The sequence below is a fragment of the Crinia signifera genome, chromosome 5 (assembly GCF_055691185.1).
Source record: "Crinia signifera chromosome 5, ASM5569118v1, whole genome shotgun sequence".
Lineage (NCBI taxonomy): Eukaryota > Metazoa > Chordata > Amphibia > Anura > Myobatrachidae > Crinia > Crinia signifera.
The window spans coordinates 298,706,666-298,732,941 of NC_139221.1; the positions used below are offsets into that span (position 1 = coordinate 298,706,666).

Consider the following 26,276-nt stretch of genomic DNA (forward strand, 5'->3'; position numbering starts at 1 on the left):
TAAGGGTTAATGGGCTCTGTAGCCCATTTAACATTGATTCCTATGGCCAAATCGGGTGGATTGAGGCATTTAACACTAAAATCGGGTCCATCGCGGCTTTTAACATTGTTCTCTATGGGAAATCGGGAGCATCGCGTCGCGGGCATCGCGGGTACGTTTATGGCCGGCCGCGACGCGACCGACGCGATTTTTCAAGTTTAACATGGTTTTCAATGGGAAAATCGCGGGCATCGCGTCGGTCGCGTCGCGGGCAGGCATAAATGTACCCGCGATGCCCGCGACGGGCGCCGTTCTAGGTAAAGAGTACCCCATTCTCATATGGATGATAAATTATGAAAGTCCCAAAACAGTCAAAATAAAATCACGTCGAACCCTTCCATGTGTCGACCATGGCCACGTCAACCTTTTGCTTGAGTCGACCATTTGTCAAAGTCCACTTTGTGCATGTCAACCTTTTCTGTTTCTATGATGTTGATCTAATGACTGGTCATCCGGATCCCATAAGGAATAACAAGAAATTGTGATGGGGGCCATGAAAACAATGAGTGCATTGTCTGAATGCTGACATGGCTGTGGAACGCTAAGTGACCGCACCATGCCAGAGGCGAGGACAAGAAGCACATGACAGCTTTGGACTCATCCAGTCCATTCAGTTGCAATGATCCTTGTGACATCCGCAGTTACTCTGAGATCGAATCCTTTCCAGCTCTCGCTGTCACTGGGATCACTGGGAATGTGCAGCTGGATATGAAGATGCCTTGGAACACTGAGATCTCACTTTTAGGCTTCTTGCTTTTATCATTTCCATCGTCTGTAATTGCGGGTCCGTTCCATGCCCAGTGCAGGCTTGAATGGTAAGTCTATGTCTTTTATTCTCTGCTATACACTGTATATGACATAGGAAGTGTTCCGTAGTTCAGTAATGATGCTACATAGACGCAGTGCTACAGTTGTGGCATAGCAGGTCGGCAAAGTCTAGGTCGACAATGCCTAGATTGACCCCAAAATGTTGACACGCACAAGGTCTACAGTGACAAACATCATCACAAAAAATGTCAACTGCACCCCCTCGCATGGTTCACTTACCTCATCATGCCTCAGGCCAGGTAGATGACAAAAAAAAAAATAGGACAACAATCCCCAAAACCCTCATGTCGAACTTTTCAGGTGTCGACCATAGCATGTCAACCTCTTGCTTGTGTTGATGTTTTGACCATGTCAGCCATACTGTATGTTGCCGGGTCGGGATCATTTGGTCTACAGCAGGATGGTCGATAGTCATTATTTCGACACCATTAGGTCAACATGGGTCTAGGTCGACATTTGTCTAGGTCGACATGGTTCTAGGTCGAAAGGTTATTAGGTCGACAGGTCGTTAGTTCGACAGGTCATTAGTTCGACAATGTCTAGGTCGACAGTGAAAAGGTCGACATGGGGTTTTTCACTGTTTTTTTTTTTACCTGAATGTCAACACAGTCGACATGGACACAATTTAAAGTGCACCGCATCCCCTCGCATTGCTCGCTGCGCTTGGCACACTATTTTATTCTCCCACCACACCTAGTGGATGGTAGGGCATGAAATACCGCCTGTCGGCACATGTCAGCTAAAAAACAGTGAAAAACCCCATGTCGACCTAGACACTGTCGAACCAATGACCTGTTGAACTAATGACCTGTCGACCTAGAACCATGTCGACATTTTCCTATGTCAACCTAGACCCATGTCGACCTAATGGTGTCGACCTAATGGCCGCATCCCATGTTGCCAACCTATTAACTGCCAACCTGGAACTGGATGGTTCTGGAAGGTTGATGTTGTGATTTGTAATCTGGAATGGAATGGGGGGGGGGACGACAATGACGCAAGCACACATTCATGTCCCGCTTGCTTCTGCCTGCAGTGAGACCACACCTTATGCGATGTCATGAATCTGCATTCCTACCCAGCCCAACCCATGCATTGTGAGGCCACACCCCCTATTTCACTGCCCCAGCTGCCCCATGAGGTAAGTATGCACTAAGGGATTGTTGTTGACTGATCTCCTGGGCCTGGATAAAGTGCCCTCTTAGGAAAAAAATGAAGGGTATTTGTACAGGAGTGCAGGAGGGCTGTGTCTTGAGCTCCTCAACCAGGGGCAGAACGGTGACTCCCCCACTGCTCACACAGGCAGAGTCTGGTCTCTCTGCATCCCCGTACACAGCAGTGAGTGCTGGACTGAGGAGCTGCTTCTGCCCAATAAGGAAGGGGGTGGGGGAGTAGTGGCAGACCTAGGCCCACACCTGAAGCCTCCATCGGGTCTGGGCCTGGGTAATTAGTGTTCACAATCCCCTCCAGCCCCCTGCCGGTGGCCCTGTAATTAGGGACTGACATTTTCTAATAGTGTCCCAGATTCTCAGTTGGTTTTCGAGATCTTGACTTTAACTTGGTCAATGTAGAGTATCTACCCTAATTCCAGCCCTGATATCACATAATATTCTCAGTGAGTTGATGCACTTTTATAAATATGTTTTGTGAAACAGCAAGAAGAATGCATGCACGCACCCGAAATTCGGGGGTGTGGCCTCACAGACAAGGGCGTGGCCTAATATTGCGGGTCTCTGGTGAGATTACGCCCTATTTTTGCCAATGTGGGGGTACGGCCAGCACTCTCTGAGATGCTGGCCATTCCACAGCCCCTCTGTTGCACTGAATAGACACTGTAAACGCAGCTTCTATTTACTGCTGCTCTGCTGTCCTCCCCCTTGCAATTGCCCACTTACAGCCACGGGTGGGATGCGCCCCCAAAAAACAGGACTGTCCCGGGAAAATTGGGACAGTTGGGAGGTATGTACTCGCAACCTATTACATTTAGCCCCATATCTACATTGCACAGCATAACTATAAGTATGACTGCATCAGGGTAAATAATTTTATTTTTATTCAATTTTTACAGGACTTTTGGAATTTCTTGTGTAAATGTGTACACATCATTAGTGACACAAATCAAATTGTGGACCTCAGTGGAGAACTGTAAAAAAGAAGGTGGAGAGAGATGCCTGTATGAGGTAAGATGGCCGCCTCTTACTAACATGGCTGACTAACAGCACTCATCACTTCAGCTGCTTTAATAGCTGACATACACCATACGCATCTCTCTACTAACGGGGCTGACTAGCAGAACACACACTCTTTTTATTAATGGCCATTGCTAATAATATGGATAATTAGCAGTTGTCACAGGATAAGACTTGGGGCCTGTTCGCTAGACTGCATATGTTGGTATGCGTAGGTTTGACAGCACATAAATGACACCTTTTTAGACATAAGAAAATATTGCTGATCGGCGGCCAGCTGCAAATCCATCCGCATTTCACTCACCATCAAATGATTTTCCCAGTCTGTGCAAGTGTGCCTAACCCTGACCTTTGCACAACTGAGTGACAGAGACAGGCTGATCCAGGCCGGAGTGACAGAGACAGGCTGATCCAGGCCGGAGTGACAGAGACAGGCTGATCCAGGCCAGAGTGACAGAGACAAGCTGATCCAGGCCGGAGTGACAGAGACAGGCTGATCCAAGCCGGAGTGATAGAGACAGGCCGATCCAGGCCAGAGTGACAGAGACAGGCTGATCCCATACCCTCCAACTGTACCGATTTAGCCGGTACAGTACCGTTTTTTAGTAGTCTGTACCGGCTAAATCTCCCTGTACCGATTGTACCGAATTTTCTCTCTATTCCCGTCCATACACTACAACAAAATGGCCGCCGCCCATACAGTATATATATCTGACCTCTTAGCAGCCACACGCCTGCGGCTGCGGCTCCCCTACATCTTTTTTTGTTGCTAGCCCTAACTGGCTAAGCCGCCGTCAATCACTTGTGCAAGGTCACTGATTGGCTGTGCTGCCGCCGGGTCCTTGGTTCAAGCAGCGCTTGAGCGCTTGCAGTCCCTCCCCGCAGGGTTGAGTCTATTTTATAGTGGGCTAAAGGACCTTGTCCCTCCAGGCACTATGATTTAGCCCACTCAATACAAATAGGCTATATCCTAGTGGGCTAAAGGACAGGTCCTTCTATCCACACTGATTTAGCCTACTCAATAAAACTAGGCTATTTCTTAGTGGGTTAAAGGACCTGGTCCCTCTATCCAGTTTGATTTAGCCCATTCATTAAAGTTAGGCTATTTCCTAGTGGGATATAGGACCGGTCCCTCTATCCACTTAGATTTAGCCAATTCAATAAAATTAGGCTATTTCCTAGTGGTCTAAAAGACTCACTTAAAGAACCAGGTCCTTTAGGCCACTTTATTATAGCCCATTTTATATAAGTAGGCTAAATCCAAGTGGGCAAAGGGACCTGATATTTTATGAGCATCTGGTGTAAAGGACCAGGTCCTTCAGCCCACTTGATTATATCCCATTTTATATAAGTAGGCTAAATCCAAGTGGGCAAAGGGACCTGATATTTTACGATCATCTGGTGTAAAGGACCAGGTCCTTTAGGCCACATGATTATATCCCATTTTATATAAGTAGGCTAAATCCAAGTGGGCAAAGGGACCCGATATTTTACGAGCATCTGGTGAAAGGACCAGGTCCTTTAGGCCACTTGATTATAGCCCATTTTATATAAGTAGGCTAAATCCAAGTGGGCAAAGGGACCCGATATTTTATGAGCATCTGGTGTAAAGGACCAATTCCTTTAGGCCACTTGATTCCAGACCATTTTATATAAGTAGGCTAAATCTAAGTGGGCAAAGGGACCCGATATTTTATGAGCATCTGGTGTAAAGGACCAGGTCCTGTAGGCCACTTGATTATAGCCCATTTTATATAAGTAGGCTAAATCCAAGTGGGCAAAGGGACCCGATATTTTATAAGCATCTGGTGTAAAGGACCAGGTCCTTTAGGCCACTTGATTATAGCCCATTTTATATAAGTAGGCTAAATCCAAGTGGGCAAAGGGACCCGATATTTTATGAGCATCTGGTGTAAAGGACCAGGTCCTGTAGGCCACTTGATTATAGCCCATTTTATATAAGTAGGCTAAATCCAAGTGGGCAAAGGGACCTGATATTTTATAAGCATCTGGTGTAAAGGACCAGGTCCTTTAGGCCACTTGATTATAGCCCATTTTATATAAGTAGGCTACATCCAAGTGGGCAAAGGGACCTGATATTTTACGATCATCTGGTGTAAAGGACCAGGTCCTTTAGGCCACTTGATTATAGCCCATTTTATATAAGTAGGCTAAATCCAAGTGGGCAAAGGGACCTGATATTTTATGAGCATCTGGTGTAAAGGACCAGGTCCTTTAGGCCACTTGATTATAGCCCATTTTATATAAGTAGGCTAAATCCAAGTGGGCAGAGGGACCTGATATTTTATGAGCATCTGGTGTAAAGGATCAGGTCCTTTAGGCCACTTAATTATAGCCCATTTTATATAAGTAGGCTAAATCCAAGTGGGCAAAGGGACCTGATATTTTATGAGCATCTGGTGTAAAGGACCAGGTCCTTTAGGCCACTTGATTCCAGCCCATTTTATATAAGTAGGCTAAATCCAAAAGTACATCACATTTTACAAGACACTTGCGTAAAGAACCAGGTCCTTTAGACCACAAGTTTGTAGCCCATTTAGACATAGCTAGGCTAAATCCTAGTGGGCAATCCTAGTGTGTTGTGTGCCCAGGAACGCCATAAATGTCCGACACCCCCACACACAAATCGTGTTTTCTTTGCTAATGTGAATACATCAGACTTGCAGAAGAGAATTGCGGGGTGAAGCTATCAGCCACACTCCTCTAGGTGGAGAGCTTGTGGGCGTAGTTGGATTTCTCGGGCCAGTGGTGTCAGGGGGTGGGAGTAAGGTTAGTTACCACCGGGTGCCACTGCCAGCAAGTGTGGATCCATGGCAGGAACCGGTTATGTGACTAGCTTGGTTCTCACAGATGAGGAGAAGCGAATCAGCTGTACTCATGGGTAACCAGTGGGACACTGAATAGCGGGCAATTGGGATGCACTGACTGAAGCACCACAGATCAGAGAATGGAACAAGCTGTGGGTGCTACTGAAACAGGTGAGGTTGCATACAACAAGTGGTGGGGGCAATGGATGGAACATGGAGGCGAGAAGAGAGGGAGCCAAATAAAGACAGGATAGTACAAAAAAACAGGAGGAGAGGATACGGAAAGGAAAACTGGCTGAAAGGACACGTATATTGGCACATTTAGGTAGAAGGGGCACAGACAAAGGCTCTGAGAGCCAGAAGAGGAACATATAGTCAAAACAGGGCACAGTCAAGGCCCCCATACCCTATGTGATTTGGGCCCGATTTCACTCGAATCTTGCCCAAATTGCATGTGATCACATCTGATCCGATGCGCGGTCCCGTGCGTTCAGATCAGAGCTGGAGAGCATACATACAGCAGATAAACCTTATGTGCAGTCGTCAGCGGCACATCGAGGGTGCTTCTCAGCACCCACTATGTATCACATCCGATGTAGGGGGAGGGGGGGCACTAAGAGCCAGGCGGATGAATGAAATTAAGAAACCTCCGCCTGCAGCTTCCAGGGATTTATTACATCCAGTGCCATATAGTATGTGAGCTCTCCCGGGGAGCTGCCAGGGTTATCAGGTCAGACTTGGATTTTAGAGGCACAAGGAGGCAGAATGGGGGATGGATTCCATAGGAACTATGGGACACAAATTGTGTAACTGATTGGTTTAGGTGGCACAATAAATTACTTAAAAGTTGTAAATGGGTCACTTCACAGATATATATATTTCTAAATAAGAATGGTATAAATCCAAGTGTGCCTATACACAGAGGTTTGAATCAGACATCTGTCAGTTGTGGGATGGCACCTTCAGGGAAGGTGCAAGGCACCGGAGCGGCCCAGGCGTGGGTGATGCATCTGCCGCCGCCGCCACGTCGCTCCACAGGGGGGTGTTATATGACCGCGCGGGGGGGGGGGGGAGGGTTGTGATGCAGCTGCCGCATTGCTCCATGGGAGGGAAGGGGCTGGCGGCTGATGCATCGCTCCACGGGGGGAAGGGGCTGGCAGTTGATGCGGCAAGGGCAGCTGTGTTAATCACGGGGGTGTGGGGAGAGTTGCACTGCTTACCTTGATCCAGGGGGGGGTCCAGCGCCCAAGTGCCGCTCTCCTGTGGGCGGTACCCCAGGCAAATGCCTAAAGTTGCCTAGTGGTGGCGCCTGGCCTGGGCAACTTGTGGGGTTACGTGATCTCCTAATTGGTCTTTTCAAGCCTCCTTTAACTGTTATTTCAAATGATGTATACAAACGAAGTCCATACAATCATTTTTATTAGTCTTTTTTTTTTCAAGAAGTAGAATTCAATGAAGATTTTCAGTGCACAATTGATGGTTAAAGATGGAGTAAGTGTTTTTTAGGGGGTTATTCTAGTTCATTCTTTCTGACAAAATCCTTCTTAGATGGACAAACCATGTGCACTGCGGGTGGGGCAGATGTAACTTGTGCAGAGAGAATTAGATTTGGGTGGGGTTTTTCTTCAAAGTGAGATCTATATTGCAGTGTAAAATAAAGCAGTCAGTATTTTCCCTGCACAGAAACAAAATAACTCACCCAAATCTAATTCTATCTGCACATGTTACATCTGCCCCCCTGCAGTGCACATGGTTTTGTCCATCTAAGAAGGATTTTGTCAGAAAGAATAAACTAGAATAAACCCCTTAGGGAGAGAGGCTGCACCAGGTAGAGAGGGGGAAGAGAGAGCCTGTCAGAGGGAGAGAGAGGCGAGCAGGGGGAGAGAAAAAGAGGATGGACAGAAGGGGCAAGAGGGTGACGGAGGGTTGGAGAGAGAGAGAGCATAGGCTAGAGAAAAGAGAACTGGTAGAGAGCGAGAAAGAGCAAAAAGATGGGGGTAGAGGGGTGGTGATGGGGGTGAGTTGAAGAGGGCGATGGGAAGTGGTAATATAACAAGGGGTAAGGTGAAATGGATTGAGGTGACAGTGGGCTAGAGGGCTGGGCAGTGAGATGATGTGAAAGGGCGATGTGGGAATAGAAGGCAGATCTCCTTTTACCAGCATCAATAGGTCTCCCATACATTAGCGCTGTGCTCTCATGCAAGTAACCATCTCCCTAACCGCTCCTGCATGTCTCCCTCGCCCTGCCCGCCATTGCCAGCTCATGTAAGGGTCAGAAGAGCTCGTCCCCGGGGACCCTAATTTTCTTTTTAAAATGAGTTCCAGGCCACAATTTAGGGTCAAATACTACATGCTATAGCAGGTAGGATGTGCAGGTTTTGAGGGACATGCCTATGATTGTGAGAGCAGGAAGGGGTGGTGGGAAGGATGCAGAGCCGGATTTAGGCTCAATGGGGCCCTAGTCAAGAAACCGGTTTGGGGGGTTATCCAAACAATCCATAGCTCTATATTTCCATTCAAGCTCCCCTCGTTATTTTATTATTATTAATGACCCTTAAACAATATGCCACACACAAAGTAATGCCCCTTACACATTATGCCCAACACCGTAACGCCTCTTACACAACCAGTGATCATGCTAGGTGCAAAAATGTGTGGGGCCCAGGTACCCCTCACTTTATAAAGTTGGGACCCCACTCCACTGTTTATGGGTTCCATTACATAGTCTGCCCCTCTTAGGTGGGGCAGAAGAGAGAGTAACTGGTTTGATAGACAAAAAGGGTGTCTGGGAAAGAGCAAAAAAATTGAGAGGAGCTACAAAGAGGGAGAGGGGGCTTCAAGAAAAAGAAGGGAGGAGTGCGAGCAGAGAGAATGTCAATGAGGGAGAGACAGAAAGGAAAGACAGAGGGCCAAATGTAATAGGTTGAGTGCAGAGTTCGCAAAATTTTAGCCCTAACTGCGGACCCCTAAACTGAGTGGGTCCCCAGGGACGCCTCGCGCACTGCTGCAGCTGGTGTATAAGGAAAACTGATAAATCCCCCCCCCAAGGTGCCACATGTGGGAAGAGTGCTGCAGCCGCCGTCCTGTGCCCTGATCTGCAGCATGGCAGAGCCGGACACCCACGCTGCTCCCTAAGGCCTGCTGGAGCTCTCCTCCCTGGGCCACCCACTGCTGCCAGAGCTCTGCTCCCTAGGTCTCGCTGCCAGAGCACTCCTGCTCCCTGGACCACCCGCCACTGCTGTCTGAACTCTCCTCCCTGGGTCATCCGCTGCTGCTCCCGATGCTACCTGCCACCAGTGCTCTACTGCTCCCCAGTGCTGGCAGCTGGTGCTATTACAGGTGAGCACGGGCTGCCAGCGCTGGGAAGCATGAGAGCATGCCTTTGCAGAACTGTAAAAGCCAGTGCATAGAAGCATAGGTGTGCGCACATTGAGTGTTAGAGGTGCACAGGCACCCCCTAATGTTGTGCCCCACCCTTATGAAAACCTCTGCCGCTAACTATACCCTTAACCAAAGACATTTGGTTAGAACTGTATTCCATTTAAAGAAGCGCCCATCAATCAATTATATGTGTGTTTGCATTGTTAATTGAACTAGACCATTGTCATATCACTAAATACCTGCAGCATCCATATATGTTTATGACTGTATTTGTACTGTTACACAGAGTAATTAGAACTAAAACAGGCAGGAGATTATGGTGTGGCTGAGAGACCTTTTATATTGTAGCGAGTGCCAATAGATGATGAAAGACACGCCTGATTGGCGGTGTTAGACACGCCCAATAGGTGGAGCTATGCACACTTCCTTGACGGTGCACCCCCTAATAAAATGTGCTGCGCACGCCTATGCATGGAAGGCTGATGCTGGAGCAAGACCTGCCTTCGCCTCACCCCATCTCTTTACACCTTTCCTTTTTCTATCTCTAATGTCCGGCAGTGACCACATTTGAAATGTCTGCTAAGAGGGGAGCAGGAGCGTTGTTATAGGGCAGAAGTATCAACTAATTTTAAGTGCATATCTGCACTTAATGCTGGTTAACTGGGGGGGTTACAGTTTTTTATATGTGTTAACAGCACACCTAACGTGCTCTATGGACAGTCTGAGGAGTAACGCTCGGCGCGGCTGTCCTCTGTAATCCCCCCCAGCAATTAGCGGCCGGGGCGATGTAGTAACAGCTGCTTCTCCAGCTTAGGGCTAGCGTTGTCCTATCCCCACTGTGGGGACAGCACTAGCCCTGCTGCTGGCTCTGGGCTGCGCTGGAGATCTTGCGATAACAAAATCTTGCGCATGCCCAGAGAGCTGACCAGGGGAGGTTTTTTTTTTTTTTACAATGCGCTCGCGCAGTGCTGCCTGGCCGCCAATAAAGAGAGCTGAGGAGACAGGAAATAACATCTCTCCTTATCGACAGCCACCTGCATCATACATCAAGGTTATAAGCGTGCCCACTTCTCTTTGTTATGCAGGAGAAGCAGGACCTGTTATTTTAAACGTATATAGCCCCATTAATAAATCTGCCCCTATGTGGTGGAACATTTGTGGGCATTATCTGTAATGGCGTTACTTTAGGAATTGTGTGGGGGGGACACTACTGTAGGCATCATACAGTATGTATAAGCAGGAGAACTGGGGCACTACGGTGTGTGGCATAAATTCTGGGTATTACGGTGTGTGGCATGTTGTGTTATGGGCATAATGGTGTGGTATGTTGTATAATGGGCATGACTGTGCGTGGCATAATGCCTAACAGGCATTATGGTGTGCGTAACCCTGGCTCAGCATGTCCAAGTGATTCTAGCTGGTGTAGTGTGTTTAAGAGGCACTATTGTGTGGTGTAATGTGAATTTGTACTACTATGTGGCCATGCCCGGAGTCCAAAAAAAAATGTTGTGGGGTTCTTCTCCTCCTGCCCCCCCCCCCCCCCCTCATGACCAGCCCAGAGTGGTCCTGATTCCCAAGATATGGAGGACACGCACCAGGCTCTTGAGCCGGCCCTGGTTTCCAAAATACAGGGGACAAAATGAATAGGGGTCCCCCGTATTTTGGGGACCAGCACCAGGCTCCACTAGAAGGTGGTATAATGCTGTAGCCAGACAATACTCTCGATGGGGTCCCATGGCCAAAACATTACCCACCCTAACACTAATCAACCCAGGCCTGGACTGAAGCCCCAGGCTATCCCCTGCACCCCTGAGCGGTGGGTACAGGGTTGATAGCTTGTTTAAACCGTAAAAATAGGAATTTAATACCTACCGGTAATTCCTTTTCACAAAGTCCTTATGGGATACTGGGCATCGTCTTAAGACCTTGGATATTAGAGGGTACCCGCAAGGTCTGAAGACTTTTCCCAGTATCCCAAAAGCCTGCCTCACATGCTGGTACTTGGGAAAACCACAGGTACCAGCATGTGGGGCATTAATGGCCCGCCGGTACCCATTGGCGTAACTAGATACATGTGGGCCCCATAGCAAAAGTTTTTAAGGGTCCCTATTTATCATCTAATGCTGAAAAATGTATACAGCACATGATACTTTGACAGGCAAAGTGGGCCCCATAGCAGCTGCACCCCCTGCACCTATGGTAGTTACGCCCTTGCTGGTACCTATAGCCCCCCTGTAAAGGAAATATAAAAAAAACACAGGTTTTTAAATATTTTATTAAACTTCATCTTGTCTTCACCCTGGGGGGCTCCTGCCCCCCCAGGGCTTCTGCGGAGTCTTCACCTGGGGCAGCTGCCTTTTTAAGCTCTTTTGCATGGCCTCCACCACCTCCCAGGGATTGTTCTTCTGGAGCTCTTCTCTGCTCCCCCTCCGCCATCGGACTGGCTGCCCCGTCTTGAACTGGATAATATAGCCAGCTCCAGGGGGTGGGGCAATGACAAGCCATGATTGTCTGGCCGTGGCCATTTTGAATTTTTATTTCCTCCACGCCGCTGGATGAGGGGGACCAAGACCACCGCTGAGACAAGGCCACCACAAGGGTCAGTTTATTTAGGGTGAGGAGGGGTTCGGAAGTGCCACGAGTGGGGGAGGGCCCGGGTGCTGCAAGTGGGGGCGGAATTGCCGTGAGTGGGGGAGGGGTCCGGGTGCTGCATCTGGGCATCTCAGGGTGAGGAGGGAGCTGGGCATCTTGGAAGAGGTGCACAGGGCATCTTAGAGGTAGAGGGGTGCTTCTAGCGGTTAGCGCTAGCGGGCAGGGGATCCCTGTTGCGTCTGAGAAGTCACCACGGAGTCCCTGCGGCAGATGGGAACTAGTAGTTCCCATCCGCCGCAGGGACCCCGCCGCTGATCTCACATAAGCTGCAGGGACCCCCTGCCTGCTGGTGGGTGGCATGCAGTGGGGTCTGGCAGCACAGGGTCGGGTAGCGCTGGCAGGCAGGGGGTCCCTGCAGCGTATGTGAAGTCAGCGGCAGGGTCTCTGCGGCAGATGGGAACTAGTAGTTCCCATCCACTGCAGGAACACCGCCGATAATCTCACGTATGCTGCAGGGACCCCCTGTCCACCAGTGCTACCCTGCCTAACTCTGCGCTGCCAGAGACCGCTGCATGCCACCCACCAGCCTCCTGGGACATGCTGCAGAGTCCAGACAGGAAGTTACCGCTGGTCAGAGCTTCCTGCTGCAGGCAGACAGTGAGAGTTGGGCAGCCAGGTACCTGAGACATTATAGGAACGAGGTGGCTGTGTGACCGGCCGGGTTGACCCCTTCAGTGATCACTCAGAAGCCACCACACAGCAGAGATGTACAAGGCGTTCTGAGTGATCACTTTAAATTTACAGGCAGGGCTGTTATTCATCGGGGTCCCGCGGGGCTGCGCATCCATATCGCTTTGTGGGTTACACACACAGCGATATTCAGCCACTTTCTGAGCTGTTTAGTAAAATTATGTAAAATCGCTCAGAAAGTGGCTGAATATCGGTCCGTGTGTAGGGCCCATTAGTTCAGTTGCCAGAGGCAGCAGTGCCCCACTCACAGCCAGCAGTGGGAGAGGAATAAGAGGGAGAGGCAGCAGTGTTTTATGAGTGTAATTTAGGGCCAGATGTATCAAGCTTCAAAAGTGATAAAATGGACAGTGATAAACAGACAGCCAATAAGCTCCTACCTGTCATGTTACAGGCTGGGTTTGAAAAATAACAGGGAGGAACTGATTGGCTAGCTGTTTATCACTCTCAATTTTATCACTTTTGAAGCTTGATACATCTGTCCTTAAGAGAGGGAGGAAAGGGAAAAAGCGGGAAGGAGAAAAAGGAGAAAAAGGAGAAAGGCTAGGGGCAGAGAGAGAAATAAAGAGGAGATGAGAGATATTGCTGACAGAAAGAGGAGAGAGAGGCGCAGGGGAGAGAGGAGAGGCAGTAGGGGAGCGACAAGCGAGAGCACGGAAGAGAAGGGGGCGGGGGGAGAGAGAAAAGGGGTTGAGTCAGCAAAAAAAAAAAAGAGGGGAGAGTTGACACAGAGGCGGGTGAGAGAGAGGGGATAGAGGCAGTGTTGGGGAGGAGAAGGAGGGGAGGCAAGAAGGGTGGTGAGGGAGAGTAGGTGTTTGTGTTTCGAGGGGAGCCCCCCCCAGTACAAACAGTAGTGTAGTAGGTCTCCTCTGCCCAGGCACCGGTGGCGCAGGTCTCATGTGCCATCATCCTCACTGGTAGTGCAGGGTCTCTTGTGCAGCCACTGAAGGGAGGGGGCAGTTAATTAAGGGGGGGTTGGGCAGTCGGTTGGCAGAGCAGCCATGCCCGATCGGCAATATTAATATAAAAAAACACCTGGAGAATAAAAAGGGTGCAGGGGATTGCCTTCCAGGGCCATGGGGCCCCCCAAGCGGCCGTGACCCATAGCGGTGCCATCCCCCTGTACCCTCTGTAGTTACGCCACTGCTCAAAAGCGTTATGTGATGGGACCCAAAAACTGTGGAGTAGGACCCCAACTTAACAAAGAGGGGTTCCGGGGGACACACACTTTATTTTTCACTGAGTGCGATTACTGTGACTAGGAGAGAGGGGGGCGACACTGCTGCCGAGTAGGAGATCGGAGGTGGGGCACAGTTAGGAGAAGGGGGGGACAATGCAACTGGGTGTGAAGCCAGTGGGAAGGGGAATGAAACACTGTGGTCGGTTGTGATAGGGTGCAGTCTCTTGGGTGGGGGGGTCAGAAGAAAGAGGGAGTGGAGTGATGTCAAAGAGGGTGTTGGGGAAATACTGCAAAAAAGAGGAGCAAGAAAGGGCAAGGGGTGCGAGAAAGAGGGAGAGGGCTTCTTGGAAAAAGTGGTGCAAGGGGTAGGGTGTCAGAGAAAGGAAGAAGAGCAAAAGAGGGACAGAGTTACAAGCAGGAGTAAGAATGTCAGTGAGGGAGAGAGAGAGAGAGAGAGAGAAAGAAAGATGGGAGCAAGAGTGAGCGTGTCAGGGAGAGAATGGGGGAGAGAAGGTGCCTGGGAAAGAAAACGAGAGTGTCAAAGATGAAGTAAGAGATGGTATCAGGAAGAGAACGAAAGAGACAGCGCCAGGGAGAGAGAGGAAGCGTGGTGAAAGATGGGGAGGAGAGAGACAGACTGTGGCAGAGTGAGGGTTGATACAGAGGGGGCAGGGGGGAAGAGAGCAGAGGAGAGAGAGAAAAAAAAGTCAGCAGCAGGGAAGAGAGAGAGGGTGAGAGACAGGGGAAAGAGGGAAAAACGGAGGGGTAAAGAAGGCAAGAGGGGGCAACACAAAAGGGGGAGAGGAGGCAGGTCTCATTCTCACCAGCATTGGTGGGGTTCCCTTTTACCAGCGCTGTCCCCTGGGCTCTCCTGCTTTGCAGCTGGGCAGAACACAGTGCATCCCTGAGGACCCACGCACAGCTGGCCCCTGGCTCTCCTGCTGTGCTATAGAAAAGCGCATCCCGGGGACCCACCAATTTTGTAAAAGTGACTCCCAGCACTCTTTGGGGGTGTGAAGGCTGCTGGCACCGGGTGTGAAATGGAAGGAGGAAGGCTGCTGGTGCTGGGTGTGAAATATGGGGAGGACGTTTTGTGTGCAGGCTGCTAGCACCAGGTAGGAGATGAATGGAGGGGCAGGGTGCAGGCGCCGGGTGTTGGATGGAGGAGGAGGGAAGGGTGCAGCTGTTGGGTGACCAGCGAGTGAGAAGCGGATGGGGGTGTGCCGCCGGGTGAGAACGGGGAGTGCCACACAGGTTAAGAACCAGGCGAGTTTGGGAGAAGCTTGCCACCGGGTGAGGACCATGGGGTGAGAAACAGGAAGTAAGTGGTGGGGGGTGCCCACCGGTTGAGAAGCTGGGGGGTGCCCGCCAGACAGGTGAGAAGTGGGGGTTGTTGGGAAGCAGGGAGTGCAAGGGGGGTATGCCGCCGAGTAGGTGAGAAGCAAGGGGTGGTGCCCGGGTAAACAGGCAGGGGGTTTGAGATGCCCGCCGGGAGGGTGTGGGAAGGGTAGGGGGGGGGGGAGTTGAGAGGCGGGGGAATGACCGGGTAAGTGTGGGGGGGAGGGGGGTGTGAAGCACGGGAGGGTGGTGGGGTATCCGCCAGACAGGTGAGAAGCGGGGGGGGGGGGGGTGTGGTGAGAAGCAGGAGGTGCCACAGGGTAAGAACAGGGGACAGGGGTGTCACCGTGCAGGTGAGAGGCAAGGGGGTTGCCTGGGTAAGTACGGTAGAAGCAGAGGGAGGATGACGCTGGAGGGGAGATAAGCAGGGGGTTTGGGGCGTCAGATGGGTGAGAATTGCGGGGGGTGGCCGGGTCAGGAGATGCTGTCTGGTGAGAAGCGGGGAGGGGGTATGCCAGGTAAGAAGCGGGGAGGGGGTGCCTGTTGGGCCGGAAGAAAGGGGTGCCATAGGATAAGAATGGAGGGGCGTGGTGGCTGCTGCCTGGTGAGAAGCTGGTGGGGTGCCAACCGTACAGGAGAGAGGAAAGAGGGGGGGAGCCCCTGGGCGATGCCCGCTGGGCGGGTGAGAAGCAGGGAGGATAACGGGGTAAGGGAGGTGTCACAGGGGGTGAGAAGCGCGTGGAGGGGGGTTAAAGCGCAGAGGTAGTCCCGCCAGGGGTGTTTGGATAAGGGCAGGGTGAGAAGGGCGGGGTGCCAGCCGGGAGCGTTGAGAAGCGCAGAGGGTGCCGTTGGGCGAGAGGCAGGAAGGGGCCATGCCAGGTAAGAAGGGGGGGGGGGGTACCTGTCGAGCGGGAAGAAGGGGGTTCCACAGGGTAAGAAGGGAGTATGCTGCCGGGTTCGAAGCTGGTGGGGTGCCAGCCGGACAGGATGGAGGCAACGGGGGATCCCCCTGGGCGATGCCCACCAAGCGGGTGAGAAGCAGGGAGGATGACCGGGGGGGGGGGGGGGGGGGGGGGGAGCGGGTAGTGGCGAAGGGTAAGAACAGGGGGGGGGGAGGGTGCCAACGGCCTAGAAGGTGCCCATCGAGCGGGGGGGAATTGTGCCACCGGGATAAGGTACGGGGGTGGGTGGTAAGAACAGAGGTCAGGGGGGAGTGCCCACCGGGCGGGTGAGAAGCATGGAGGAGGGGGCACCTGGGTAAGTAAGGTAGAAGCAGTGAGGGGCTGCCCCCGGATGGGCGAGAAGCAGGGAGTTTGGGGTGCCTGGGTAAGTAGGGGGAGTGTGCCGCCAGGCAAGTGCGGGGGGTGCCGCCGGGCAGGAGGTGCCATCAGGCAGGGAGGGGGCACGCCAGGTAAAGTGGGGGGTGGTCCGTCGAGCGGGAAGAAGGGGTCGCCACAGGGTAAGAAGGGGTGTGTGTGTGTGCTGCCGCGTGAGATGCTGGTGGGGATGCCGTCAGGAAGCAGAGGATTTTGGGTGCCTGGGTAAGTAAAGGGGGGAAGGGGTGCCGCAAGATGGGCGAGAAGCTGGTGGTGTGCCAGCCAGACAGGACAGAGGTAAGGGGGGGGGCATGCCCCGGTCGAGTAAGAAGCAGGGAGGATGACCAGGTAAGTGGGGGGCAGGGCTCAGGGGGTGAGAAGCCCGTGGGACTAGCCCCGCCGGGGGTGTTTTGAGAAGTGTGGGGGCATTTTGAGCAGTAGGTGTAGTATGCGCAAGGGGGGCAGTATGGGGGTATTTTGTGCAGTAGAGGGCAGTATGTGCAAGGGGGACAGTGCGTGCAAGGGGGACAGTATGCGCAAGGGGGACAGTGTGGGGACAGTATGCGCAGGGGCAGACAGTGTGGGGACAGTATGCGCAGGGGCAGACAGTGTGGGGACAGTGTGCGCAGGGGCAGACAGTGTGGGGGCAGTGTGCGCAGGGGCAGACAGTGTGGGGGCAGTGTGCGCAGGGGCAGACAGTGTGGGGGCAGTGTGCGCAGGGGCAGACAGTGTGGGGGCAGTGTGCGCAGGGTCAGACAGTGTGGGGGCAGTGTGCGCAGGGTCAGACAGTGTGGGGGCAGTGTGCGCAGGGTCAGACAGTGTGGGGGCAGTGTGCGCAGGGTCAGACAGTGTGGGGGCAGTGTGCGCAGGGTCAGACAGTGTGGGGGCAGTGTGCGCAGGGTCAGACAGTGTGGGGGCAGTGTGCGCAGGGCAGACAGTGTGGGGGCAGTATGCGCAGGGGCAGACAGTGTGGGGGCAGTATGCGCAGGGGCAGACAGTGTGGGGGCAGTATGCGCAGGGGCAGACAGTGTGGGGGCAGTATGCGCAGGGGCAGACAGTGTGGGGGCAGTATGCGCAGGGGCAGACAGTGTGGGGGCAGTATGCGCAGGGGCAGACAGTGTGGGGGCAGTATGCGCAGGGGCAGACAGTGTGGGGGCAGTATGCGCAGGGGCAGACAGTGTGGGGGCAGTATGCGCAGGGGCAGACAGTGTGGGGGCAGTATGCGCAGGGGCAGACAGTGTGGGGGCAGTATGCGCAGGGGCAGACAGTGTGGGGGCAGTATGCGCAGGGGCAGACAGTGTGGGGGCAGTATGCGCAGGGGCAGACAGTGTGGGGGCAGTATGCGCAGGGGCAGACAGTGTGGGGGCAGTATGCGCAGGGGCAGACAGTGTGGGGGCAGTATGCGCAGGGGCAGACAGTGTGGGGGCAGTATGCGCAGGGGCAGACAGTGTGGGGGCAGTATGCGCAGGGGCAGACAGTGTGGGGGCAGTATGCGCAGGGGCAGACAGTGTGGGGGCAGTGTGCGCAGGGGCAGACAGTGTGGGGGCAGTGTGCGCAGGGGCAGACAGTGTGGGGGCAGTGTGCGCAGGGGCAGACAGTGTGGGGGCAGTGTGCGCAGGGGCAGACAGTGTGGGGGCAGTGTGCGCAGGGGCAGACAGTGTGGGGGCAGTGTGCGCAGGGGCAGACAGTGTGGGGGCAGTGTGCGCAGGGGCAGACAGTGTGGGGGCAGTGTGCGCAGGGTCAGACAGTGTGGGGGCAGTGTGCGCAGGGTCAGACAGTGTGGGGGCAGTGTGCGCAGGGCAGACAGTGTGGGGGCAGTATGCGCAGGGGCAGACAGTGTGGGGGCAGTATGCGCAGGGGCAGACAGTGTGGGGGCAGTATGCGCAGGGGCAGACAGTGTGGGGGCAGTATGCGCAGGGGCAGACAGTGTGGGGGCAGTATGCGCAGGGGCAGACAGTGTGGGGGCAGTATGCGCAGGGGCAGACAGTGTGGGGGCAGTATGCGCAGGGGCAGACAGTGTGGGGGCAGTATGCGCAGGGGCAGACAGTGTGGGGGCAGTATGCGCAGGGGCAGACAGTGTGGGGGCAGTATGCGCAGGGGCAGACAGTGTGGGGGCAGTATGCGCAGGGGCAGACAGTGTGGGGGCAGTATGCGCAGGGGCAGACAGTGTGGGGGCAGTATGCGCAGGGGCAGACAGTGTGGGGGCAGTATGCGCAGGGGCAGACAGTGTGGGGGCAGTATGCGCAGGGGCAGACAGTGTGGGGGCAGTATGCGCAGGGGCAGACAGTGTGGGGGCAGTATGCGCAGGGGCAGACAGTGTGGGGGCAGTGTGCGCAGGGGCAGACAGTGTGGGGGCAGTGTGCGCAGGGGCAGACAGTGTGGGGGCAGTGTGCGCAGGGGCAGACAGTGTGGGGGCAGTGTGCGCAGGGGCAGACAGTGTGGGGGCAGTGTGCGCAGGGGCAGACAGTGTGGGGGCAGAATGTGCGGGTGGTGGTGCAGGGTAAGAACGGGAGCGGAGGGTGCTGCCGGGCGAGAAGGTGCCCGTCGAAGGAGGGGTGGGGGGTGTTTTGTTCCGCCGGGTAAGGTGGGTGGTAAGAGCAGGTGACGTAGGGGGTGCCCACCGGGCAGGTGAGAGGGGAGGGGGTGCCGCTGGGTGTACCTGATACCTGGGATGTCTCACACCCAGTCCGCAGCACATGCTGCTCCTGCCTGCAGTAGGAAAGGAAGGAGGAAATGGAACTCAGTGTATTGACTCCTCCCACTGATCACTGCGGGTCACGTGGGTGTGATGTCATCACAGGTCCTTTAGCCCACTATAATTTAGCATCTACCCTCCCCGCAGGCGGCTGCGTGTGAGAGCAGCAGCCGGAGAGTCTGCAGCACGGAGAAGCACTAGAGAGGGGAGCAGCATCAGGTATATGCTGATAGCTTATGCTGCTGGATTATGTGCTGGTAATCAGAGAGGATAATTCTAAATCTTTCTGAAGAAAAACTGTCCATCAAAAGTATACGAAAGGGGATGTGGCCACGCCCCTTCACCCGTGGCCACGCCTCTTTTCTGAAGTTGTACCGATTTCTGGATTTGAAATGTTGGAGGGTATGTGATCCAGGCCTGAGTGACAAGAACAGGCTGATACAGGCCGGAGTGACAGAGACAGGCTGATCCAGGCCGGAGTGACAGAGACAGGACGATCCCGGCCGGAGTGACAGAGACTGGCCGATCCAGGCCGGAGTGACAGAGACTTGCAGATCCAGGCCGGAGTGACAGAGACAGGCCGATCCAGGCCGGAGTGACAGAGACAGGCCGATCCAGGTCGGAGTGACAGAGACAGGACGATCCCGGCTGTAGTGACAGAGACAGGCCGATCCAGGCCGGAGTGACAGAGACAGGCCGATCCAGGCCGGAGTGACAGAGACAGGATGATCCAGGCCGGAGTGACAGAGACTGGCTGCTCCAGGCCGGAGTGACAGAGACTGGCTGCTCCAGGCCGGAGTGACAGAGACTGGCTGCTCCAGGCCGGAGTGACAGAGACTGGCTGCTCCAGGCCGGAGTGACAGAGACTGGCTGCTCCAGGCCGGAGTGACAGAGACTGGCTGCTCCAGGCCGGAGTGACAGAGACTGGCTGCTCCAGGCCGGAGTGACAGAGACAAGCTGATCCAGGCCGGAGTGACAGAGACAGGCTAATCCAGGCCGGAACTTATGTCACAGCCCCTCCTTTAAAATGCTTTAGCACGCCACATTTTTACAGACACTCCCAGAAAACTGGGAGTAAACGTTGGTCTGGTTACCAACCACAAATGACAGGTTCCTGACAGTCACGTTTCCGAGAGACTTGTGAATACAGAAATTGCTGATATTTGTTGCTGTTTGGCCTCGAGCATGCACGCTACAATCTGTATGCATACACAGTTGTTCGATAATTGATCGTCTCGCGAATTCGCACAGTAGCAATCAGGACTGAATCGGGCCCTATGTAACAAATGGTCTGCCTGGGGTGACAGTCCAGAGTCATGTTAAGGCCCCCATACACTATGTGATTTGGGCACGATTTCACATACCTCCCAACTGTCCCGATTTTAGAGGGACAGTCCCGATTTTCGGGTCCTGTCCCTCTGTCCCACCCGCGGCAGGCATTGTCCCGCTGCGGGGGGTGGCAGTTGGGAGACCCCCCAATCTAGTAGAATAGACGCTGTGCGCATGCGCACAGCGTCTATTCTCGTATGAAAATGAGGTCGCGGCTAATTAGCATAAGCCGCGCCCTCATTTGCATACGCCCGCCCCCTTTTCGGGCGCTCGCGCGGCTTCGCCGCGCGAGTGTCCCTATTTCCTCAAGCCAAAAGTTGGGAGGTATGATTTCACCCGATTCGGATGAATCACACCTGTAGTCATCCCGTCCAACCCAATGCGCGGTCCCGTGCACATCGGATCGAAGTTGGGAGGTCAGACTTGCTAAATCTTATGTGCAGCCCGGAGCCGGCAGGGGATGTTGGTGACCCGAGAGCCAGGCAGAGGGAGCAGGAAGGGTTGCAGAGCCCAGAGAGCAGCGAGGGGACCATGGAGCCAGGCAGGGGATGCCAGGCAGCGTGCGCACTTAAAAAAAAAAAAGGCCATACAAATGAATAGGAAGCCACTGATTGGCTGAGACCTCTCTCGTTCGTTTGTATGGCCTTTTTTTGTGTGTGATTTATCACATGCAAAACTTGGCACATGAAGTGCCTAATTGCTTGTGACGCCACCCGGCGACCTGCCGGAACAATCAGGTCCAACTTGTCCTTAGGACAAGTCGGACTAATGTATTGGAGTCTTTACCCTTCAACCGACCAGGGTTATTCCCGGGACTAACAACCCAGGTTAGTGTCCTATCTCCTGTCTCTTTAGGCCAGATAGGGGTATTAAAAAGATTGAGATGTTTTATCTTTTATTTTATTAGCTCCAGTCGGCCAACAAGCATTACATTGTGGCAAAGCACAGGAACCTAATACACAACTATGTGGATGATCTGACATTTAAGCTGATGCCAGATGAGGCAAAGAAATCCTGTCAGGTGTCTGTAAGTATCACAATGTAATGTATTCAGTTGTCTGTATGAACTCTATATCATATAAGTCACACGCAAAGCCATCTTAACATATGGGCTCAATGGGCAGCTGCCCAAGGCCCACCCAATTCTAGGGGCCTGCGAGCTGTGGCAGATTGGGTTGTGGGCATCTGCCTTCTGAGTTTCTTGGTCATGAATGCTGTAAATAACAGATTGTGTCATGCAGCATCCATGGAATACCTAACCAGCCTCCCAGCCTGCAGCCAAACAGTACATTGCTGTCCACATGCTGATTGGTGGATGGCTGCAGCTATCCACCAATCAGAGTTCTGACAGCGATTCACTGAATGGAAGCATGTGGAGAAATTGCGCAGGACCACAGGTGTGGTGTTTTTTTTTTGTTGGTTTACAATGCATTTGTGGCTGTGATGGGGCCACAAATGCATTGTTTTGCCCAGGGCCTACAATGCTGTTAAGAGGGCCCTGGTCACACATACTGTACCTGAGGACCAAGTGCCACACCACTGGTCTATAACATGATATATAGTCCTCAGTATAGTACTTTGACTGACAGGTGTCAGACAGTTAATATACTGTACATAATGCTGAGACACAGATTAATACAAAGTGAAAGCTTCAAAAGTGATAAAATGGAGAGTGATAAACAACCAACCAATCAGCTCCTACCTGCTAAGTCACAGACTGTTTTTGAAAACTGTCAGGCAGGAGCTGATTGGTTGGTTGTTTATTCACTCTCCATTTTATGGGCCAGATTCTCTAAGCTTCAAAAGTGATAAAATATGGAGTGATAAACAACCAGACAATCAGCTCCTACCTGCCATGTCACAGACTGTGTTTGAAAAATGTCAGGCAGGAGCTGATTGGCTGGCTTTTTATCACTATCAGAATCTGTCCCTATCACTTTTGAAGCTTAGTGCATCTCGCCCTACAGTATGTGTGATAGAAAGTTCATCGCAAGGTTGATACTCAGAATTCTGTAGTCAGCTAGGTCAAGGTGGCCAGGCCACCAGCCAATGAGAAGACCACCACCAAAGGTTGTTCTGGCCAGCACTGCAGAAGCAATGCTGGCTGTAGGTTGACAATTCAGCCACCCTGCTAGCCAGATTCAGGAACCGTGGATGCAGAGACGGTGTCGCCCCCAAAGTTTTGTGCTCTGTGTCACTGGACTGCTCACACACCCATAGGCTGTTTGCCTGAATGTTTGTAAACACACCCCATAGGCAGCCTGAACCATGCCAATCGTAGAGACCAGACATTACAAGGCACTTCAGGGCATACTTGCCTACTTTGAAAACTAGTTTCAGGGAGATTATAGTTGGTAGTAGAATTTTGCAACGTGCCCCATTGAGTGTGTCATGCTCCACCCAAAGGGTGGAGAGATTGGGAAAAGAGATTGTGAACATGTCACACAGAAGCGTGGGTGTGTACTGCTACATCTGAGAGGAATCTTGTAAAATGACTTATATCCAAATGTAGATGAGCCCCAAAACAGTTAGTAAGAGATACTATACTTAGTAACGTGCTGGGAAATGGTGCTGATGATTCAATGTAAATGTATCTGTCTCTCGTTCCTTTTTTCCCCAAAAAATGTAACAGTGTAATGTGGGGTAGGTGAAATGAGGGAGATTGCTAGACTAATGAGGGAGAGAGGGAGATTGCTGCTATTTCAGGCAGTCTCCTGCAGAATGCAGGAGGGGAGGTAACTATGCTTCAGGGGGTGGAATCAAATGGTCTAGTCCTGAGGCCCCACCCGCAACATGGAAACACCCTCAATTCGCAAGTCTGTAGTGAGGGGTGCAGAGCTAAATGATGTGATGCAGTCATATAACCCTGCCCCACGATACCGGTGAGTAACATACAATCATGCTCCTTCACTAGGAAGTGGGCAGGATGTGTGAGATACAGCTACTCTCAGAGGGTTGGGAGGGGCTACCCCAAAACTATCATGGATCTATCGGGAATATCCAAAATGACGCAATTTATGTAATTGTCATATATTGGCTCCGCCCCATCGACCCGCAAATCATGGCAGCTTGACATGAGGGAATCGAGGCTTGGTAATATCGTGCCAGGTCTCGCTTTACTGTCAGGTTTCTGGGTACTCAGAGACCCCCCCTGCGTGTGCTACTGTGTGTCTGCAATAACTATGTGTCTAATTACAAGCTACAGAGCTACTATTTGTACAAGAGATAAATGTTTTATATTTATAAACTAAACAATCATATTACAGGCATTCTCAGTATCCGAACCATGGTATATCGTGTTAGATAATGGGATCAACTACTGCAATCTCCGCAATCTTATTGAGGGTAAGATGGCAGTATTAATAATTCACAGCTTTCGTACATAATTTAAGCCCCATACATACTAAAAGGTTTAGCAAAATATATTTGAGCGATATATTTTACTATATCTTCTAGTGTTTACACTCAATATCATTAATAATGCGCGTTCTTGCACATCGGTAACGACCCCTCCTAGTGATGTCACTGTGTGATATCGTGTACAGATTACTTTCAGTGTGTCCATCCGCGGACTATATTATTAACTATACAGGGTTGTGTATGGGCTTTATAGTACTAGTATAAATGTATCTCACCTTTTTCCATGTTTTTTTTTTGTTTTGTTAGGTTGCGGTTTGGACTCTGTTCCAGGATTCACAGAAACATCAAATGATTTCAAGTGCACTCAGTATTCTTCCGCCAATTGTACCATATACTGATGCTCAAGGATCATTTTTAAAATGTATTTAAATAAGCAAATTAGCAGCCTAACGGAAAAACACACTTAGGGGCATTTAAGCATTGAAAAGTGAAAAAGTGGATAGTGGTAAAGCATCAGCCAATCAGCTCCTAACTGTCACATTACAGGCTGGGTTTGAAAAATAATAGGATCTGGTTGGTCGGTAGTTTATCACTCTCCACTTTATCACTTCTCAATGATTAGTACATATCAAATATGGTTGCTAGCTTCCAATTGCTCAAGGTGTCATTGAGCTGTTTTTAATGATGCTGAATCCTTCATATTTAGCCCCATGCTTGTGGCAGTATTGTTCCTTCAATATCAGTTCTAATGAGTGATTCATTATTAAGTCTCCCAAAGAATGGAAGACTGGAGCCACGATTCCATCAGCGAAACGCGTCACTTTTACTACAGAACCTTATCTGATAGAATTTTAATTAGAAACGGTGATTCTAGTCTTTCATGCTCTATAATAACCAATACATCAATTACTGTGGACAATAATAAAGTAATCTAGATGTTCTAGAGCAGGAAGCCACCGAACAGGTTGGTGATGTCTGAAGTTGGTCGATCTTAAAGCAACAGTCACATTTTAAAAACTAGATGTATGCAGCAGTGATAAGAGGAGAAGTGGCCCATGGCAACCAATCAGCACTGAAGTAACATCTGTAATTTGCATAATATAAAAGGATACAGAGCAGCCGATTGGTTGCTATGGGCCACTTCTCCTCTGGCTCACTTCTCCTCCCTTATCACTTCTTCATACAGCTACCCCTGAGAGCGGAAAATGGTGAACAGTTACAATGCTGAATTGTGTAGAGCGCCCGTCAATCGCATCACATCGCATCTGATGCCATTACTGGCATGCCATGCGATGGGATGCAATTTTTTATTGCATCCTATCTTTGTAATGGTGACATGGAATTCGGTTTAACGCATCCCCCCCCCCCACTATCCACGACACCCCGAAGCGTGGCAAGCGGAACGAGCCCCACTAGGGGTGGCGGAACGCGTCCTCCGACTTTTCCATTACCCCACTATCCACGTCGGCGTGGAGTAGTTGATTTTATATAGTGTGGCGAGCGCAGCGAGCCCCGCACGGGGATGCGGAATCCATGTAAAGTAATCCGCATCCCCTCTCGGGGCTCGCTGCGCTCGCCACACTTCGGGCTTGGTGGCTCGCTATGCTCGCCACACTACATAACATCGACTCCACGCCGACGTGGATATTGGGGTAATGAAAACGTCGGAGGACACGTTCCACTGCGCTCGCCATGCTTCAGGGTGGCGTTGATAGTGGGGGGGGGTGCGTTAAACCTATTTTTTGGAACATACAATCATATTATTGTATTTAAAATATATATATATATATATCGCATCGCATACGATCAAATCGCATGCGATGCGATTTCGTTATGGTGCCGTATATAGAAATTCTGGGCAACGTGCTAGGAAACAAGTACCGTATGCTCTAACATCCGCGCCCCCTTACCGCCGCACATCGCCCCCCATCGCCTACATAATTATCGCATATGCTGTAACATATGCGATAATTATGGCCTTTGCGGTGAGAGACAGCGGGTCCCATCGGGACCCGGCGGCTCTCCCCTCCCTCCCTTACCCGGTGCTGCTGCACCGGGCTCTCCTACTCCCTGCACCTGGAAGAGGATCATAGTGCAGGGAGGAAGAGGTCACAGGTCCGGGCAGCACAGCACTGTGCTGCCCGGACACAGGTGAGGGGGGTCGATGCGGGGAGGCGGTAGGTCGGTGCGGGGTAGCGGTGGGTCGCGGTAGAAGCCCATAGGCTTCTATGCGGCTCCCCAGATTTTTCTGGCGATGCCCCCCCCCCCCCCGTCGTGATAACCCGGCGGGGGATGCTTAGAGCATCCCGAAATGCGGTAAAAACCCAGATAACGGGGTTTTTACTGCATTTTTAGTTTAGAGAATCTCCCCCATGAGCAGCGCAGCCTTATTAACACTCTGGAAGGTTAATTAATATATAGCAGGTTATATTTTTTTCTCTTCCTCTCCTTTCC

At 51.9% G+C, this 26,276-nt stretch overlaps 1 protein-coding gene across 1 annotated transcript; it reads left to right on the plus strand.

The window, feature by feature from the left end:
- Positions 1-621: 621 nt before the first annotated feature.
- Positions 622-25,269, plus strand: LOC146005819 (uncharacterized). Its single transcript, XM_083145244.1, has 5 exons — positions 622-854; positions 2,936-3,047; positions 21,370-21,489; positions 23,729-23,807; positions 24,129-25,269. Exons 1-5 carry the CDS (start codon positions 622-624, stop codon positions 24,218-24,220), a joined length of 636 nt encoding a protein of 211 aa, XP_083001370.1. The 3' UTR covers positions 24,221-25,269.
- The last annotated feature ends 1,007 nt before the right edge of the window (positions 25,270-26,276 follow it).